The 19,583-nt window shown below is 40.7% G+C and overlaps 1 protein-coding gene across 4 annotated transcripts in view; it reads right to left on the bottom strand.

Annotated features, from left to right (window-relative positions):
- Nucleotides 1–19,583, bottom strand: part of CTNND2 (catenin delta 2) — a 901,368-nt gene that overhangs the window by 388,407 nt on the left and 493,378 nt on the right. For all 4 annotated transcript variants that reach the window (XM_032337744.1, XM_032337745.1, XM_032337748.1 and 1 more), the window contains one exon: nucleotides 3,344–3,516. In XM_032337744.1, coding sequence (XP_032193635.1) covers nucleotides 3,344–3,516 — 173 coding nt within the window. The remainder of the gene's footprint in view (nucleotides 1–3,343; nucleotides 3,517–19,583) is intronic.

The following is a 19,583-nucleotide window of genomic DNA, read 5'->3' as shown; positions in this document are numbered from 1 at the left end:
CTAACAGTAAATCACGGTACCGACATCTACCACTTCGTAAAATAAACAGTATTTACATATTCGCCAACAGCCTCAATCCTGTTCATCGAGTGGATTGGAACAACCCCCTGCTTTAAAGGTTCAGACTTCTCCATCCCATCACCTGCCACAGTAAACGAACACACCAGTCACTCTCGCCTCGAACTTACGTTATCACCTTGAACGTGAACATTTATAGATGTCTCCAAACTATTAACTCTGATGCCTTCAAATACAGAGCTTTGATATCTTTACAACTTTGTTACACTTTCTGATTAAACTTTAAAACAGACTTTTAATGTGAGGCCCCATCCTGTCCTTCTGAGCCTCTACTGTTTCCTTCCCGTGTTAATCAGCGGATGACAGGATTAGCTCCAAGAAGAGCTCCTGCCACACGGAAGGAGATAAGCCGCCATATTGCTTGCCCACATTTATAGACCTGTTAATAGGTTTGAGCTGCTGACGAATTCAATTAAAACGGTCAATAGTAAAAAGGAAACCTATGAAACATGGCCAGAATCACTAGACTTCAACTCAGTCAAGATTTTGTGCCCATTTTCACTACTGCTGCCGTAAAATGGCATGGGACAACGTCTCTACATGTGATAAGCCTGAGTCCCCCCATCTCTAAGGTGTAGAAGCTAATACGGCCCCGTTGTGGAGAATAAGAGGATGCATGTAAAACAGGTTACATCTTCATGCTCAGTAAATGGTAGCTATTCATTGTATAAGAAAGCTTTGCTTTAACAGTCAGCCATACAGAGCTATGTATGAACCGAGCTTACAAGATGCTCACAGATGAGTTGGTAAGTTAACTGATTTTTCATTTTATATTGACATTTCTATTTTCCATGGTGCTCAGCTATGGGAATACAGATTTTTAAAATATTTGATTCAATGTTTTCCACTCAAATTACCAGAGTCTTAGATATTTATGGGGAAAAATAAAAAGAAGCCAAACATGAGTAATAAGGGAGTTCAAGATTTAAAAAAAACAAAGTAGAAGTTTATTGTTTTACTACTTATATGTCTTAGAAGTTCTAGAACACTGGTAAAAGCCCAAATCATAGCTTTCAGAGGTTAATTTGAATATAAAATATTTATTTCTGCCTGTGGTCTGTTGGACCTAGAAGTATAGCCAGATACAAGGAAAAATGAAGGGCTATGACCCACATGTATGCTTACAAAGAATTCAAAATCATGTATGTTCTGCCACAACCAGTGTATCATGGTCAAAGAGTCCATATAGATGGGAAGAAAAATATTTCCTTTCAAGAATGGGAGCTTTTGGGGTACCTGGGTGGCTCAGTGGGTTAAGCCTCTGCCTTCGGCTCAGGTCATGGTTTTGGGGTCCTGGGATCGAGCCCTGCATCAGGCTCTCTGCTCAGCGGGGGAGCCTGCTTCCCTCTCTCTCTCTCTCTCTCTGCCTGCCTCTCTGCCTACTTGTGATCTCTCTCTCTCTCTGTCAAATAAATAAATAATAAAAATCTTTAAAAAAAAGGGAGTTTTTGAGAAAAAAGAATATAAACCTACAGAATGAAATCATACAGCTTCCATTTCATCTTTTAATAAAATAGATTGAAAAAAATCTGACGGTATTTCCTATGCTAATAACACCCAATATTTCAAACATCATATAGTGTTCTGTCAAGAAGCAATAAAGACTATTTTGTGTTTATGATAAATGCATGTTTACTTGTACCTACAATATTTTTCTAATAAATTAAAAACCAGTTTTGGGTATTCCCTCAAATACCCTTTCACATTTCTTTCAGGGAGGTAGAACGGACCAGTGCTTTTAAAGAACAGTGATCCTGGATCTGGGAAACAGTAGAGATCCAGGGGCCGCCTCTGTGTATGTGACCTGCCCTCGTGACTTGGGGACCATCGCTCTCCAGCCCCACACACCTCCATTCTCCATCCAAACAGATGCATCGCCTGAGCCAGGGCCCATACTGGACCACAACAAGGGATCAGGCCATTCTGCTCCGTGGAATGTATTATTTACCACTCCCTTTTAGTCACATACCCTATGGCTTGGCATCACAGGAAGATAAAAGTTAGAACACCACAGATGGACAAGAGTGTTGCTTGAAGAAGGTGCTCAGGTTTTTAGTACCTTGCAGAGGCAAACATTTAATAATTGAAATGCACTGAGACCTTTCAGTGTATGCTTCACTTGTGCCCATGTCACCTAAACTAAGCATCTCCCGGTGACTGAGTGAGCTATGCCATTCCTAGCTCATCTTACCCCCTACCTGTCTGCAGACATTTCTTAGGGGCCATGGAGAGGGCCAGGGGCTGCTGATAAAGGATCAAAACATCCCTGCCCTCAAGTAGCTTTTAGTTTAATTGGAAAGATTCTTGGATGCCTAGTCACAATAAACTGGTGACAGAGACGGGTGGGTCTGGTTGTTCTAGGAGCCCGGACGGGGATTGAGGCTGGGGCAGGGTTCCTGGGAGAGGGATTATGCATTAATGCAGAAAGTATGAAATGCAGCTCATTAGCTGGAAGAGATACTTTCAGGGTTGTGGGTTCTTCATCCCAGGAGCAAAAATGCAGAGATTAAAGTAAATTTAAAATAGCTGAAAAAACAACATAGCCCGCCGATCAATATATTAATTCTGGTCGGTCAATCCAATACAGCCTGCGTGCCCAAATTAGCATGCAAACAACATTTACATCTTTCTTGAAAAAAAAAAAAAATTCGGGTTCGTAGCTACTTCTTTTCACCAAGATCTGATCTCAACGGCACCTGATAAATCTGTGTTCCGAAACCACAGGAGTAAGGGCACAATGCCAGGAACATCTCAAAAACCCACTCAGCAAAGGGTAACAACTTCTAAACCCCTATCAGTTATCTTCAGAAGAGTTCTGCATACTTGATTAGCCATTAATACCATGGTCCTTGATGCGACGAGGCCCCCAAATTATGTCATGCTTATTATTTTATTTTATTTTTCCAGGAGAAAAAACTTTGTTCCTGGTGCCCTCACAAACTCATAATGCACGTCGTCGTTAAGCCACGCAGAGACACAGGAACAGTAACCAGACACACATTAACGGAGATCCGTAGGTACAAGGTGGTGCAGCGCGAGCGATACCCAGAAACTCCTGGAGAAAAGATCTACAGTTCAGTGTTACTCGATCAGCTTATTTTATTATTCATTTCCTTCACTCACAGCCCTGAAGGCATCTCTCCTAAGTTCCAAGTTCCGGGGCATGCCTAAGAAAGGCAGGAGGGAACCCCCGCCGGCTCGCAGCAGCCCCTGCTCCCCTACCGGCTCCCTAGGAGCCCACGGACACCCCCATCCCCACACGTACCTGGCTGAAGGTCTGGCCCGCACCTCGGGCTTGCGTGCTGCGGGCGGGGAGCTGCGAAGGGGCTGTCTCACTCAGGGCCAGGGTCTGGTTGCTATGGTAGCTGGCCGGATACTGGAAGGACCCTTCAGGTTTGGAATTGAGCTGAAGTGCACTCTGGGAGAGCAGGCTGGGCCCTGCATTGAAAGTCATTTAGAGCAGTAAGTGACAGCCTCAGTGAAGCAGAAATGACATGTATTATTTATTGAGAGTAGCCTAGAATTATCACACGCACACGATTCCAGCCATCTATGCTTTGAATTCTGAGAACTAAAATGACCATATAATTTGACTCCGGCTCTTAAATGAGATTTTTTTTTGGCGGTTTAAAAGTTCTCAAAAAGAGTAGATTTTTTTTTTCCCCCAAATGATCTCATCCTGACCTACATAGAGACATTTCTTTTGAGACAAATTGGTTAATCCCAGTAGTTATTTCTGGATTACACAGTATCAGAAACATTTGAAATAATTCCAAAGTATATCTTTTGGTTCACATTAATTGTATTAATATAATTATATCTCCTACTTAATTATCAGGATGCTAAAACATGCGAAACCTTCCCACCGGTGGCAGATTGTATTGTATAGTGATGTAATACCTCAGTGCCTGAAGGGTACACAGTGTTTAAAATATTAATAGGTCTTCAAACAATGGAGAATTCACCCTGATTTCACATGATATCTGACGGCTGGTTATCTTTGCCATCACAGCAGTGCACAGTAGGAGAACAATGAGAAGATACAGTGTTAAAGCTGGTGCTGTTAATGTGAGTGACGGAGAAATGAGATCCAGTGCCTGGCCGTACTATTTAATTATGTTGTTTAAGAGGCTGTGCTGGATCTTCTTCCATTCTGTTTAGATGGGATCCTCACAAAAGTTTGCCCATTGTCTTTTTAAGCAAATTTCTTTAATCTCATTTCCTACTCACTATGGGGGTTCAGAGAAGGAGGAAGCGTGTATGCACTTGCTATATCCCCTTGTGTGGCTGGAGAGGGGTCTGGGGCGAGTACAGGGAGTTGGGCAGGAAGGACTCGGCAACCCAAGTTTCTCGTGCTCTCTTAACCATAGTGAGGCCGCTTCTTTTTTGAAAGAGCATAATTATATACACATCGACTATTGTATAATCATTAGCCCATCCTTAATTTCCCTTGTTGGCTGGGAACCAGAGTATCATTAGACCATAGTATTATTTCTAATCAATGTGGGCAAATTTCAAGTTCCTTACGTCTTTCTTCTCAAGACTATAACATGGCTTTCTTTCCAATGAGACCACAGACTCAACATGCAATAGCCCTTTCCTTTTTTATATTAAAATAAGGCTTCTTCCTTAAAAAGCATCAGTTCCTGTAGCCATGGCCATTTAAGAACTTCCCCCACCTTCCCTCTAATTCCCTGGTGAGGCTTCTGAACAATGCAAACATACATTCTCACCATTAGATACTGAATAATAAGCCAATTAACCAACACAGGTAAGACCGGGTATTTTGAAATCTGGAAAAAAGTCAAGCAAGGATATAAAAATGTTCCCATCCCGTCCCAGTTTCATCATGAAGAGCATAACAAAAGTACAATTGCAATCCTTTTTCGTGTAATTTAGAAAATAGAGTCCGAAGCAAATAGTGTATAACAGATGGTGAAGTTTGCAATAGCCTGCAAAAAATCATTGAATCCATACTGATAGTATTATAGGCCTAATCACCAGAAATACGACGTCACTATGAGGAGTGCAGTCAAAGTTCCATTGTGGTTGCCAGAACATATTGTCCCCACTGCTGCTGGGGAAACTTCGAGGTGCAGAGACAGAGTCAAGAGACCCAGGCGAGGGCCAGGCTGAGAGAGAGGAGAGCCTGTGTGAGGAAGAGGAGCCGGGGGGACGTGGGCAGGGCCAGAGGGGGACACTGCAAGGAGGAGGAAGAAGAGGGAGGTACTGGGGAAGCAGGAACAAACTGTGGCCAAAGACCTTCCCCTTGGTCGCTACCCTCCTGAAGATCACAGCCCGGTGGAGGCGAGTGGGCGCTCCTGAAAGAGCAAAGGCCCTTTAAAGTCACGGGTCACCACTCTACCTGACAATGGGCAGCTTCCCACTGAGACTTCCTTGGGCTGCTTCCTTCTCCTCCGAGGTAATGGCTTTCCCTGGCCATGCCCCCTCCCCTGTGACAGCACATCTCCAGGGTGGTGAAAGTTCAAACAGATTCAACAGTGCGCAGAACTTTGGAAATGTCAGTAAAATGAAATCAAATAAAGCAAAATCTTTGGCTTCTTCTAAATAGTTGGACATAATATTTTAAAAAAACATTTACTTTGATAAATAAATATTAATAATTACTAATCAACATATTATATAATTATATATTATGGATAATGTATTATGTATAAGTAATATAAATATTTATTTATTTATTTGAAAGAGCGCAAAAGAAAGAGCGAGAGCATGTGCACGCAGAAGCAGTGAGGAGGGACAGAGAGGGAGAAGCAGGCTCCCCGCTGAGCAGAGAGCCTGATGTAGGACTCCATCCCAGGGCCCCAGGATCATGACCTGAGCGGAAGGCAGATGCTTAACCAACTGAGCCACCCAGGCGCCCCAGTAATGGGACATAATCTATAAAGCAAGAGAACCGTGGGTCCTGCTTATTTGTCTTTTAAGAAGACTCTATGTCTTTGCTCTGATGAACTTTCTAGCCTCTGTAGTTAGCAAGTCCAACAATTTTGTAAATTCCAACTAGATTCATAAAATTATCACGAAACCTGCAAATGCTTTCCATGCAGGACCTTAAGGTGGGAATTTAAAGTCCCTTTTCAAGGGCATTTCAATTAAAAAGGCGATTTATGTGCTCCTGAAACATACACCATGAAATAATCAGGTCGGCTCATCTTTTACAGACTCAGTCGTGTATTTGATCCGTACTCAACGAAAACAAGCCGAGATTCGCTATCTCATTACTTCGTTCACACATCTCAAGCGTGAGACCTAGATGCAGTCTGACACAGGTAATTGCAACAATGAGCGATGTATCATAATATTACAGCACTGACATGTCACCCGGCAAGGGCGAAACCGTCAGGACAACAGCCGAAACAGTGTGTGCCTTTTTGAATGATTTCCATTGCTCACTAGGGTTTCAGATGAACAGCATTTATTCATTCCAATTTTAGGGAGCAAAGTTATGTGAGAATATGAAAAAGGTTAAAATTATAGGATAATCCTTAATTACTTTATAATGGAAGTCAAATTTACATATAACTAACTCTTGATGACCTTTATTAACATTACTGTGCATTGAGGTAGAAAATACAAATTTTCCAGAGGTTTCGAAAGCGCTTACAGTCTTGGGCTTTAAATTATGGTGTGTTTTTTTTTCCCCCTCTCCGGAACTTTTGACTTTCCATCAAATCTTGGCTAGAGGCTTGGGCCAGAGGTAATATCAGACCACAGTCGTGAGGAGACGAAGCGTATCTCCTGGGGGACGAGGGTGGTGGAAGAGGGTTTTTTAAGTTGCGGAGAGAAGAGCCTGGGCTTTCAGATTCCGTGTAGGGAAACTGAATGTTGCCTTTAGTGTAATTAATTGTTCCAGAAGAAACCTGAACTGTGAGCAGCAGTGGATCACCACGTTCTACCACGGCACCGAAAGCAAGTTACCCTCTGGTGTGAGTACGCCTCCGGGGCGCTGCCTGTGATCTCTGCTCATTCTGGCCCCTCCCCATTATGGGACAGTCCTCAAAGCTGAGCCCAGGGATCTGCTCGATAGGACTCAGTCCAAGGGCACCAGGAAGAAGAGACGAAACAATTGTCCGATAAACAGATAAAATTCAAGACAGTACGTGTCCTTGATCTGATCAAGACACAATAGTTCCAGCTGGACAGAGCGGAGAACGTCGAAGGGCATGACAGAGTCGAGGGGCATAAAACAAGCCAGGGACCCCAGGAAGATACCTGCGGCCATGTCTCTTTTGTGTAATGTCAGTATCTCCATAATATCTCAGTGTCTCCAACATCATCAATTGACTAGAAACCACAGAGCAACTTGTAAAAAAAAAAAAAAATTCTCCTTGAGTCATTTTCATGATTTCTCAGAAATGCAAAGAGAAGCGTGGAGAGGCTGAGTGGTTGGTCAGCCAGTGTCATACCCTTGGAAAAAATGAAAATGAGGCTCGAATCCTCATGTTCTATCCCCAAGTCCAGGAGCAGCTGCTGTTTGCCATCCAAGCAGCATGAAGTCCTAGACACAGACCACACAGACCGATACTTTAAGGTTGAAAAATACTCCCCTAAAGAGAAGCGAATTTGTTTACAGGAGAAATCTTCATGTCCCAGGCTGCGGTACTTCTCCAATGAACCTCTCCTTAGAGACTCTGGTTATTGGCTGGGGAAGCTTGCTGTCCATCATCAATGGGACAGAGGTCAGCCTCAACAGGTAGAAAGCTTGAAAGGCTAATTGTCTACATAAAAATTCAGACTCACAGATCGTATTAGCGTGTATATACGCTATAATATATCGTTTCTTCCTAACTGAGCTAGAAATTCGAGTTTTCATGATGATACACTCTTACTGTTTGCACAGATTTAAAAAGACTACTTCTGGAATTGCTAATCCATGCCTGCTTTAACGAAATATTGGTCCCAGAAAACAGTGAACCTTCATTCAACTATGGATGAAGTTTTGCAATAACGTTTTGCGTCTTGCAATAACGTGGAAAAGGCCAGAAGCCTACAGTATGGCATTGCTAAGTCACTCTGTAGGCCACAGAATCCAGGACTAGGACTCAGTAGCCCTCTGTGTTTATGAAACGGACACGATGAGTACGGAGAAGGGCCCATGATACCAGCTGACCTTCCTTGGGTACTTGCTAAGTTCTAGGAACTGTCCAGAGCAGCTGATATCTGTTAGCTCACCGCATCTTCACAAAGGCCCAGTGAAGAAGGTGCCACCATCCCCCTTTATGTCAACGGGACTGAGGGTCGCACCAACTGAGACCAAACAGTGGGCTGCGAGCAAGCCAGGTGTCTGGCATCAGAGCACGTGTTCTTAACCACACACTGTCATTCTGCCTCCGCAAATTTTAATCTTGGCAAATTTGAGCACCTAATGAGATAATGGATGTGAAAGCGCTTGGAAAACTATAAACTGCTTTACAAATGTCAGTTTTTAGTATTAGTATCTAATTATCTAATTACATAGCCACATGGTCTGATCATAATAAAACCTTGATTGGGATTTGTTTGTCCTGAAAACCTTATTACAGTTCGGTCCCATATATCACTTAACATTCTCCTGCAATACCTCATGAGCTTTCACTTTATAAATGAGACATTCGAGACATAGATCATTAAAATGGCCTGTTTAAAATTAAAAACAAACCCGAACAAAACCTGGTTGTCTAAGCCAAGAGACAAGAAAGCAAATGTTCTCTCTGTCCCCTCAGCCTGAGATCCCTTTCTCTTTCAACCTTAAAGCTCATCCTTAAAGAGCCGTTTAAATGCCACCTCCTCCATGCAGCCTCCCTGATGCCTGAAAGCTCCAAGAAAATCCACCTTACCCCCACCATGCTGCTATAACCTTCTGAACAGACCAGACTCAGAGGAATCTGAGTGACTTATCAGAGATTTGTACAGTATTACACAGCAACAGGTTCTCCAGAAAGAGGGTAATAGGATGCAAGCAGAATTCTGAACATTTACAATGAAGGCAGCAGGGCTCTATGCAGATAAGGGAAAGATTAGGACCAGGGACTTCCTGCAGCACGAGGAGAAAGGAAACTCTTGGTAACTGAGCACATCTTAACTGGTAGCTACTTTAGGAAGGGGGAGAGAGGCACACAGTTAAGAGACATCTTAAAAGAAAAGTTCAAGGGGACTTAGTGACTAAGTGGGCAGGAGTGAAGGAGAGCCACTGTTTGGCTAATTGCGAGCACTGCCCTGGGAGCTTGGGAGGCTCCTCAGAAAACCCCACAGACAGGATCCCCTTGTCATCATCAGGCACATGCCTTCTCTTTCTACAAGTTAACGTTAAGATGATTGACTGGGACTTGCTAACTCTGGCCACCTTTAGTTGAGCACCTGTCCCAGAACCCAGCAAATATTCACAAACGAGAGTGGGAAAGCAGGAACTCTCAACGATGCGACATTCCCCAGAAGGAAAACTGGTGTAGGTTGTGGCCTTGTTTTGGAGCAAGATGGGCTTACTTTTTACATTACAGAGTTGGAGGAGATGGCGGGGATTTACATAGCTAGAAAGGGCTTGATTTCAATACTGGCTCAAACATCACCCGACAAACCGAATCTTCCTAGGTCTTGTGTAATTTCCAAGATCCAAGTTTGATTATGTGAAAGCGACGATTTAGGACAGAGATGTAGCTACCAAAGTCACCAATAGTGGGCGCTGAAGCCGCAAGAATCAGACCGGGAGTCCAAGGGGTGGTTAAGTTACCGATTTAATTCCAAAGGATCATTTTTACCATGAAAGAGAAAAGTGCTACTAAGAGGAATGCACTAAGATAAACTATTAGAATCAGGCAATGCCTCAAACAGGGACTCCATGAAGGTTTTGTTGAGGCTGTTAGTTCAGGATTATCAAAGGAATAATAAACACGCAAACTGGGGGACACTCCCAGGACTGGACCCCTGACTGGCAGCTCTGTTTAGATGTGCATTTGGCAGGAAATTTAGAAACATTTACTCTTAGGTAAAATCAATTCTGTCAAAATGATACAGAAACTTATCTGTATGTAGACCGTGAGAAATACTGCCGACGAGATTCACATTCATCTGTAACTGACAGAGTCTGCGTTCATTTCCATGCTCTTGCTAACCAGTATCTGTGGAAGGTTAAGAATGATTTGAAGGTTGGGATGCGTGGGGGGTTCAGTCCATCGAGTGGCTGCCTTTGGTTCAGGTCATGATCCCAGGGTCCTGGGATGGAGCCCCCCAGTTAGGGTCCTTGCTCAGCAGGGAGTCTGCCTCTCCCTCTCCCTCTGCCTGCGGCTTCCCATACTTGTGCTCTCTCTCTCTTTTCACTCTGAACAAATATATAAATAAAATCTTTTTTTTTTTTTAATTTAAATAATGATTTGAAGGTTGGGGTGCCTGGGTGGCTCAGTCGGTTAAGCATCTGACTCTTGATTTTGGCTCAGGTCATGATCTCAAGGTCGTGAGATCCAGCCCTGTGTCAGGCTCCACACTGGGCATGAAGCCCACTTGGGATTCTCTCCCTCCCCCTCTGCCCCACCCATCATTATGCACACGCTCTATGTCTGAAAAAAAAAAAAAAAAACCGATTTGAAGGTTATGTATTACTGTGCTTTAAATGAGAGTAAATTTTTATGTGGCACCCGGGTGGCTCAGTGGGTTAAAGCCTCTGCCTTCAGCTCAGGTCATGATCTCAGGGTCCTGGGAGCCCCACTTCAGGCTCTCTGCTCAGCAAGGAACCTGCTTCCCACCTCCCGCCCCCACCTGCCTCTCTGCCTACTTGTGATCTCTCTGTCAAATAAATAAATAAAACTTAAAAAAAAATGAGAGTAAATTTTTAGAGCAACATCAAATAAACAGAAAAAGAAAATCTTTTTTTTATAGAAAATATTGCATTAGAATAAAGGAAGTAGTTGGTGGAAATTATATATACATACACAAATGGGCTTTAGAGATCACAAAATCAATAAGAAAAGTTGTCAATGAGAAAAGTTGTCAGATTACCAAATTGATTTTAATAAACTCAAAGCACTTTAGTCATACCTAATTACACAAGTAAAAATATTGACTTTTGTTTATTTTTAAAAAATTATTTATTTACTTGAGAAACAGTAAGCAAGCAAGTGGGGGGATGGGCAGAGGGAGAGAATCTTCAAGCAGACTCCCCACTGAGCAGGGAGACCAATACAGGGCTTGATCTCACAACCCACGAGATCAGGACCCGAGTCAAAACAAAGAGTCAATTTCGTAAATGACTGAGCCACCCAGGCACCCCTTGACTTTTGCTTAAATGGGACTACTAATCACTTCCATTTATAGAGGCCATTTCTCCTTATGGCTTCCGGATAAATTTGTCAGCTTAAACTTACTTGGAATAAGAGGTGCTTGGTGGTGTTAAACTGGTTATTTTCTTCTAATCTTCATTAGTAACTTTAACAGCTCTTAAGTAGGAGTTTCACCAAAGAATTTCACTGAAAATAGTGGTTAAGTCCATCCACCATCCCTAAAATCAACGGAGGGAAAAAGCTCGAGAGGCTTGTTATGCAAGGCAGCTCCGAGTGACGCGTCTGTTCCATGGGCAGGTGTGTCTCTAGCCTTCATTTCTAAGTCTGTCTGCAGAATATTAATTTTGTCTGGTCACCAGCTTTCCATGTGTAATGCTTTATGTGAAAATTAAAACTCTAGTGGTCCCAGGATTAGAGAAGTACTCATTTAGTTTTTAAGCTGATTTAGATTCAGTCAGGGCTATTGGCTTAATTAGTAGGCTTTTTCAAGTTTGACTATTGTATATGGATAAATAGAAGTTCGTTACTGCATTCACACTATGCAATAACTCACTTAGTTTCTTTACAGCTGTATACAATAGAGGGAAATGAACAAAACGACATTTGTCACAAAATGAACTTCAAATGTATAACTTTAGTTTAAAATGTATAGCTCAAGAATTTTATTATGCATGGGAGTTTACATGATGTTATAATCACAGAAGAGCATTTTTTATAGCTCATTACAATTTCCAACTATTTCCTTGTAAACTTTTATCTTCAGAGTATTTACCATTTAAAAAATTAATGTAGCACAGACAGGAAGAGCATCATTCATATTTCTTCATAAATTAATTGTCCAAAGATAGTAGATTCATATTTCTTGTTATCAATAATTGTGAAAAGAAATAGAAAAATCAGTTCAGAAGAAAATAGAATTTAAAAGCTAAATCCTGAAAACACTGTAATTTGTGGAATACACTGACTTTAAGAACCAGCATTTTATTTGCCACAAATCCCAGATGTTTTCTTAGAAATCTGCGTGGCTTGCCTGCGCATTTTTTCAGGTCCCTGTTCCTGACGTCCCTTCACACAGACATCCTCCTGGCCCCTTTGATTATACTCTCAAAACTGGAGCTCACGTAGCACTTCCATGCTCTTAAAAATCACTGAGGACCACAAAGAGCTTTTATTTATATGGGTGGTATAGAACACTATTTACTGCTTTAAAAATGAAAAATGTTTAAAAAACAGATGGCAATGCGGTGCCTGGGTGGCTCAGTGGGTTAAGCCTCTGCCTTCGGCTCAGGTCATGATCTCAGGGTCTTGGGATGGAGCCCCGCATCAGGCTCTCTGCTCAGCAGGGAGCCTGCTTCCCCCCTCCCCTCTCTCTGTCTGCCTCTCTGCCTGCTTGTGATCTCTCTCTGTGTCAAATAAGTAAATAAAATTAAAAAAAAAAAGATTAAAAAACAGATGGCAATAATGCCATCACCAAAATGGAGATTCTGGAAAGCTCCACTGACTCTGCTCTTATGAGACTTTCTTACTCTCAGGTGTGATAATGACCATGGAAAGGCAAGTAATGGTCGTAGGATTACTGTGGAAATTTATCCCTTTGCAGGTCCTCTGAAAGGGTCTCAGGACACCGCAGGATTCCCAAGTAAACACTGAGAACCCTATTCTACGCCGTCTCTTACTGAGTTGTCATCGCTTACAGCAATCGTTTACTTGGCCTTGTAGTGTTCACATTGCTTGATTTCAGCCTTCTCTGCCTAGCATGCACATGCCACAAGGGCAGAGACTCTTTGTGGTGCTCTGAATAAGTATTTAATACGTACATTTAAAAATGAATGACTGTAACGCCAACCTGTGCTTGCCGTGATACAATATAACCCCAGCATGTTAAAAGCTGATTACATCAGTTGCAGTTGAAATGACTTGTTTGATCATGGCCCGTGTTAGTGCTGGAACTTCTGTGGGAATCCCACAAGACGTCTCCACTAGGTATTACCAGGATACCCCTTCTTCCACTGTCCCCTGAGAAAAAGTGTGCTGGTTCTGACTTTCTCATGGGAGCTTTCAGCCTCTCTGCCTCTTCTTGACTTTTTGACTTTTGTTTAAATGGAACTACTAATCACTTCCATTTATAGTGGTCAGTTCTTCCTTATGGCTTCCGGATAAATTTGTCAGCTTAAACTTACTTGGAATAAGAGGTACACATGCGAGTTTTCTCATACTCAAACGGGTTCTGATACTTTCCTCACTTTCAGTGGCTTTTGTTTGATCCTCATATTCGTGTTCTGGGTACCTGAGGTGCCTTGACAATTTCAAAACCCAATTTTTTTTTAAATTAAAAATTTCCATCAGGCTTTAAACTTTGTGTTTGATTCCAGGATACCCTATAAACACAGGTGGAAATCATGGGGTTTTTGTTTTGTTGTTTTGTTTTATTTAAGTAGGCTCCACGCATAGCACAGAGCCCAAGTCAGAGCTTGAACTCAACCCTGAGATCAAGACCTGAGTTGAAACCAAGAGCTGGATGCTTAACCGACTGAGCCACCCAGGCGCCCAGAGAATGATGTTTTAATGAGAAATTTGTTTCATGTTCTCCCTTGCCTCAGGGATGGGGAAGGAACACTTGGTACTTTATGCCTGTCTCTCCCTTCACTTCCCACATTTGCTTCTCTGGAAAAAATATAACTTGCCTTTACTTATTTATTTATTTATTTAGTTAGTTAGTTATGGTCTTGCATTCGTCTATATTCTTTTTAAGATACAGGCAATTAAACGTTTGAGAACTCTATATACGCTGTATAAAATTTTAAATCCCCTCCTTCCACAGGAGAACACTGGAAGAGTCCAGAGATTTTTTTACACATCTCTGCGATAGAAGGAAATCAAAGAAAAAGAAATTGAACGTTAGCTGAAATCCAGGTAGAGGTAGTATCCAGAAGGGACATTACTTATAGCAGCTAGGAGGCTATTCCTACGTCCTGTGTGCCACCCGGGTGTTTTCCCTTGACTTTTGCTCGTGTCTTCCATTTCTGCTGCTGTTGACTCCCTAGGGGCCCTACAACACCAGAGGTAGTGGAGGCAGTTAGCGTGAGTGAATTCTGAGAGGAAACGAATGGACGCACATAGTATCTAAGGACAATTTTAGACTTGGAACCATGACAAACTTCTGGAAAGGGGATTGTCTCATTTGCATTTCAAAATCCAAAGTGATTTCATAGGAAATGAGCAATCCAAGGATGAACTCAACTCACTTGAATAAATGCATTTCCAGGGAAAGAATTGGGGTCTCCAGAGTCCAGATGAAAGTCTTCAACCACAGGTAGAATGGGGGGTGGGAGCATCAGGACTTAAACCCAGGGCTTCCGACTCCAAGGTGCGATGGGTAACCTTGTACCCCTCCCCAGAAGCTCTAAGTTGGGTTTAACTAAGGATTAGTTTCCACCATCACAGGAAATAAAAGAAACCAGTTCTCTTCCCTGAGCATATCAATACTTCTAGCACAAGCTCAATATATTTATCATTTTGATTATTTTAATTATTATAAAAACCGTATACTCTTAAACCACTTTGGCTTACTAGGAATTATGAAAATATTCACTTCATAAGGATGGCTCTTACCTTTACTATTATTACTGAATAAGAATATATTGAGTCATACTTCCAGCATCATAGTAACTTGATCCCTCAACAATTTTCTCACTACATAACAATTAAGTGTAATCACAGCAATTAAATAAAAATGACAGATTGTAAATCAACAGTAAATAATACATTCACCTCTGTCCAACTACATATGATTATTCTATTTATATTCTATCTGCTCAGAACAGTAACCTACAAGATTCTTGATATTTTTGAATATATTATGATTTGAAACCTCAGAACAACATTCCTTTTTCTTTTTAACCATAACATTCAGAATATATTAAGTTTCTAAGTTTTTCTTTTTTCTTTTTCCTCCTAAATGCTGAGAATTTTGAGAACATGGTAAAATTTTAATTTGTCAATATGCTACAGAGAGAAATAATAACTATTTCAAAATACAATATTTAAATACAATATTTAAGCAAATTAACATTGTCTACAAACATGTAAGTCATTTTCTCCCAAGTTGTCCACTCTATTTCTGATTTTGGTTGGCAAATATTTTTGTTAATGTTGGGGTAAGATATATCACCCTATCTCTGAGGTTCTATCTCCCAAGATGCATGGATTAAAAAAGGTGCTTAGTCCATGGTAGTTCAGGTCAAGCTATATATTATGTAAGAACCTAATGGCCCTGAGCTTCTATCAGTAATTTTTCCCCCCAAGGAAAGCAATAAAAATTCTCCCAGTGACTCTGTGACATGTATTTGTTAGAACTGAAATTACACATCCGGCAGCCACGAAATAGTGGCAGGGTGGCAAAGTTGTACACATGATTTACATACTGTTTAGGATAGCACTTTTTAAAAAATGCAAAGTGTTAGAAAACACGGATAAGTACATGAACTATAGTCAATATAGGAGAGCAGTTACTGCTTGCCTTAGGGTCAAGAGGATGGATTTACTAAGCTTCACATTTATTTTAATCAGACTTTAATCAGAATGAAAAATAACAAAAGCCTTTAAACATGGCAAATTCAACACTGCGGGCTTGGGGGTTGAGACTGGTCGTCCAGTCCCTTTCAAGGGTTTTAGACTGTGTTTAGTGCTGTTCTGAGAGAGGGCTAAGAGCCTGGCTCTCAAGGGCCCGTGTGTCGGGTACAGTTCAACATGACCCATCTCATGTCGTTTCCGGGAAGGAACCCATCGAGTTATCACCATAACGGGGGACTCAGAATCTGACGGGCTCACACTCATTATATGAGATGTGTCAGAAAGTCACTACCTATGTGTTCAGTTGATACAACAAGAGTGTCAACATGGTCTGCTGTTCCACTGCTTAATGGGAAGCTGTGCTGATTATTTGCTTTGCTCCCCACAGTCTTCTCTGACCTTGTCTCCACATACACTGTCTCATGGGGTCCCCTGCTCTTTGGTTTAGGATTGAATTTGGCCAAGAAGGGGCACGACGGCGTCAGAAGGTTGGAGGACAAGGTTGGGACACTTCCTCTTCTGCTCCTGCCTGCCTCTTCGCTCTGCCTGGACTATACCCTGGACTTTTCCTTCAGCACCAACGGTGGTAAGGGCTTCCCTCTGTGGCTGCGACCCGAGGACCTCCCCAGACATGTCTCTTCCCTTAATCTTGCCCACCCCTTTGTCAATAGCCCCGGAATTAACGTCCCTTCAGTGTAACTCTTTTGAGTAGACTCTATTTGCCAGCTGGGTACAAATACAAAAGCAATTGAGACTTTCATTTTATGACCATCTAAACAATTAAAATTAGTCATAATTGATCCCTGAAATGATAGTTCCCCGCGCAGTATTTTTAAATGAACCTCCTAAATTTTACTCAATTAGTTCAGTCTCAAAGTGACCCTGGAAATGTTAAGAACAAAGGTATCGTAAGAATAACAATATTCCGCATCTCACTGTGGTTTAGATCCTTTGGCATAAAATTTGTGGGTGGTGATTTTATCACCTGTTTTTTGTTTTGTTTGCTTTGTTACTTTTCTTAACTCAAACGAGGAGGCAGGGGCCTACAAGAAAAATAATCAGCTAAAATCCGTCAAAAAGATAACCCAGTACATAATAAAACGAATTAACTAATCTTTCCGAAAGACAAAAATTCAACAGTTGCCAAATACATTCCAAAAAAAAAAACCAAGAACCAAAAAACAAAAAACAAAAAAAATACCCTACTGGAGTATTTAATGTTCCTGTATCAAAGGTATGTCTTTTGTAAATAATTTTTGAACATGTATTACAGGAAAACAAAACTGTACACTAAAAATTCATTCCATGTCTCTCACACATAGCACAGTGTCTCAATTAGGAAAGCTCAGGATTATTAGTTGATTTGAAGTTATTTAAAAGTTCATAGATTTATTCCTTTTCTCCTTATATTTATCTCTTCTACTCTTTTGCTTTATCTCCACATTACTTATTTTTTTAATTTATTTGTTTTTTAAAAGATTTTATTTATTTATTTGACAGAGAGAGAGATCACAAGTAGGCATAGAGGCAGGCAGAGAGAGGGAGGGGGAAGCAGGCTCCCTGCTGAGCAGAGAGCCCAATGCAGGGCTCCATCCCAGGTCCCTGAGATCATGACCTGAGCCAAAGGCAGAGCCTTAACCCACTGAGCCACCCAGGTGTCCCTCCACATTGCTTTTATTATTCCCATCTTCCTAGCTTCTTTTGGCCTATTTAGCTATTTTTAAGGTTTTCCCCCAATGAGTACAACATTCCTTTACCTTGTCTTTATTTTTAATAATAAAGTTAAGATTTATTCTGAGTGCAGTTTTTTCCCCATACCCTTATGTTTTCATGATTAAATATTGCTACTTAATTTGCTTTTTAAATAGCATGTAATTTTCTGTTTTATTGCTATTTTGATTCAGTAGATCCAAAATTATGTTTCTTAATTTCAATGTGAATATATTTTACCATTTTATTTACCTTTCCTTTTACTGGACTATTATTACAGAATGCGGCCTCTCTACAGTTTTCAATTTTTAGGATTCTCTTTACTGCCCAATAGCTGATCAGGTTTTATAGACATCCTCTGGGGCACACCTGCGTGGCTCAGTCCTTAAGCATCTGCCTTCGACTCAAGTCATGATCTCAGGGTCCTGCGATTGAGCCCCACATCAGGCTCTCTGCTTGGCAGGAAGCCTTCTTCACCCTCTCCACTTCCCCTGCCTGTGTCCCCCCTCTTGCTGTGTCTCTCTCTATCAAATAAATAAATAAAATCTTCAAAAAAATAAATAAGTATCTCCTGTATAACATGTATAACAAATATGTATTATCATTCAGTGGATTTAACTTTTTATTTTTTTAAAGATCTTATTTATTTATTTGACAGACAGAGACCACAAGTAGGCAGAGAGGCAGGCAGAGAGGAAGGGGGAAGCAGGCTCCCCGCTGAGCAGAGAGCCTGATGCAGGGCTGGATCTCAGGACCCTGAGATCAAGACCTGAGCTAAAGGTAGATGCTTAACCCACTGAGCCACCCAGGCACCCCTAACTTTTTAAATATATCTGTTACATTGGTTTGTTAATTATTTATTTCAATTTTATGCATCTTTTTCTTCTAGTATTCTGTCTGATTCTGAGACATGTGCATGACATGTTCACAATAGAATTTTTTTTTAACCGATTTCTCCTTTCGTTCTCAATAATTTTTTTCTAATATCCAGCACTATATTGTTTGGTACATCATGTTCACTTTTTAGTGTGTCTTTAAAAGTTAAGACATTTTCACTTAAATAATTCTTTTTGGACCCTGCTTAGGGCTTCTGCATTAAATTCCACTTCATCTCACAAATTCTTCCCAGTCCCAGTTCGTGTTTGTGGTATTTGCTGTTGCGACTTTGCTCCTGTAACTTCAACATTTATTTCATTAATACAAGTGTGTCCCTTATAAACATAATTATTTTATCTTTGTTTATTACAAACTTGCCTTTTTATCCTTTTTAAAGAATTGAGTGTGCTCACCTATTTGTTCCTTCCATATTAACTGATTTGTCTCTTATTTTACTTTTTCCTTCTTTTTTCTGCACCTTCTGGCTATTGAAGCTTATCCCCTCTCCTAAACTCACAATAGAATATGCTTATCTATTATTATAGGAAAAATGTAATATCTGATATCACCCCTGCTCCCAAGGCACATTTTATTTTACCTTTGCTTTCTTTACTTGAACAAAGTGAGTATGTATGTATATTATTATATTATTATTATTAATTATTAATTAAGTATATTAAGTATATTAATTAAGTATAACTCTAACTGCACCTACCCCTAAAAGGAGATATATTTATTGACTCTGAAAGATAAATAATAATTCTACATTTTTAAATATAAAATGCAGAGGACAAGGATACTTACAAATCATGCATCTTATTTTAGGAGTTCTATTGAGGGAACACCTATAGGTTTAAATACAGTTAGATACTCAAAATGATGTTATCCTAAAAGTAGTGGTATTATAAAAATCATAGAGAAAGTGAATTAATGTGTAAATTTAATGGTTTCAAGACCAATGTTATCTTATTCTTACATCTTCCTTTTAAATAACAAACCTTGGTGGGTATTCAAGGAAATTTTATTTTTTTAAATGAAAAAATAAAATGCTCCAGTGAGTTCTGGTGTAGAAAATGA

Source organism: Mustela erminea, chromosome 3 (genome assembly GCF_009829155.1).
Source record: "Mustela erminea isolate mMusErm1 chromosome 3, mMusErm1.Pri, whole genome shotgun sequence".
Taxonomy (NCBI): Eukaryota; Metazoa; Chordata; class Mammalia; order Carnivora; family Mustelidae; genus Mustela; species Mustela erminea.
The sequence above is the reverse complement of the archived record's forward strand: the minus strand, read 5'-3'. Positions and strand labels throughout refer to the sequence as shown.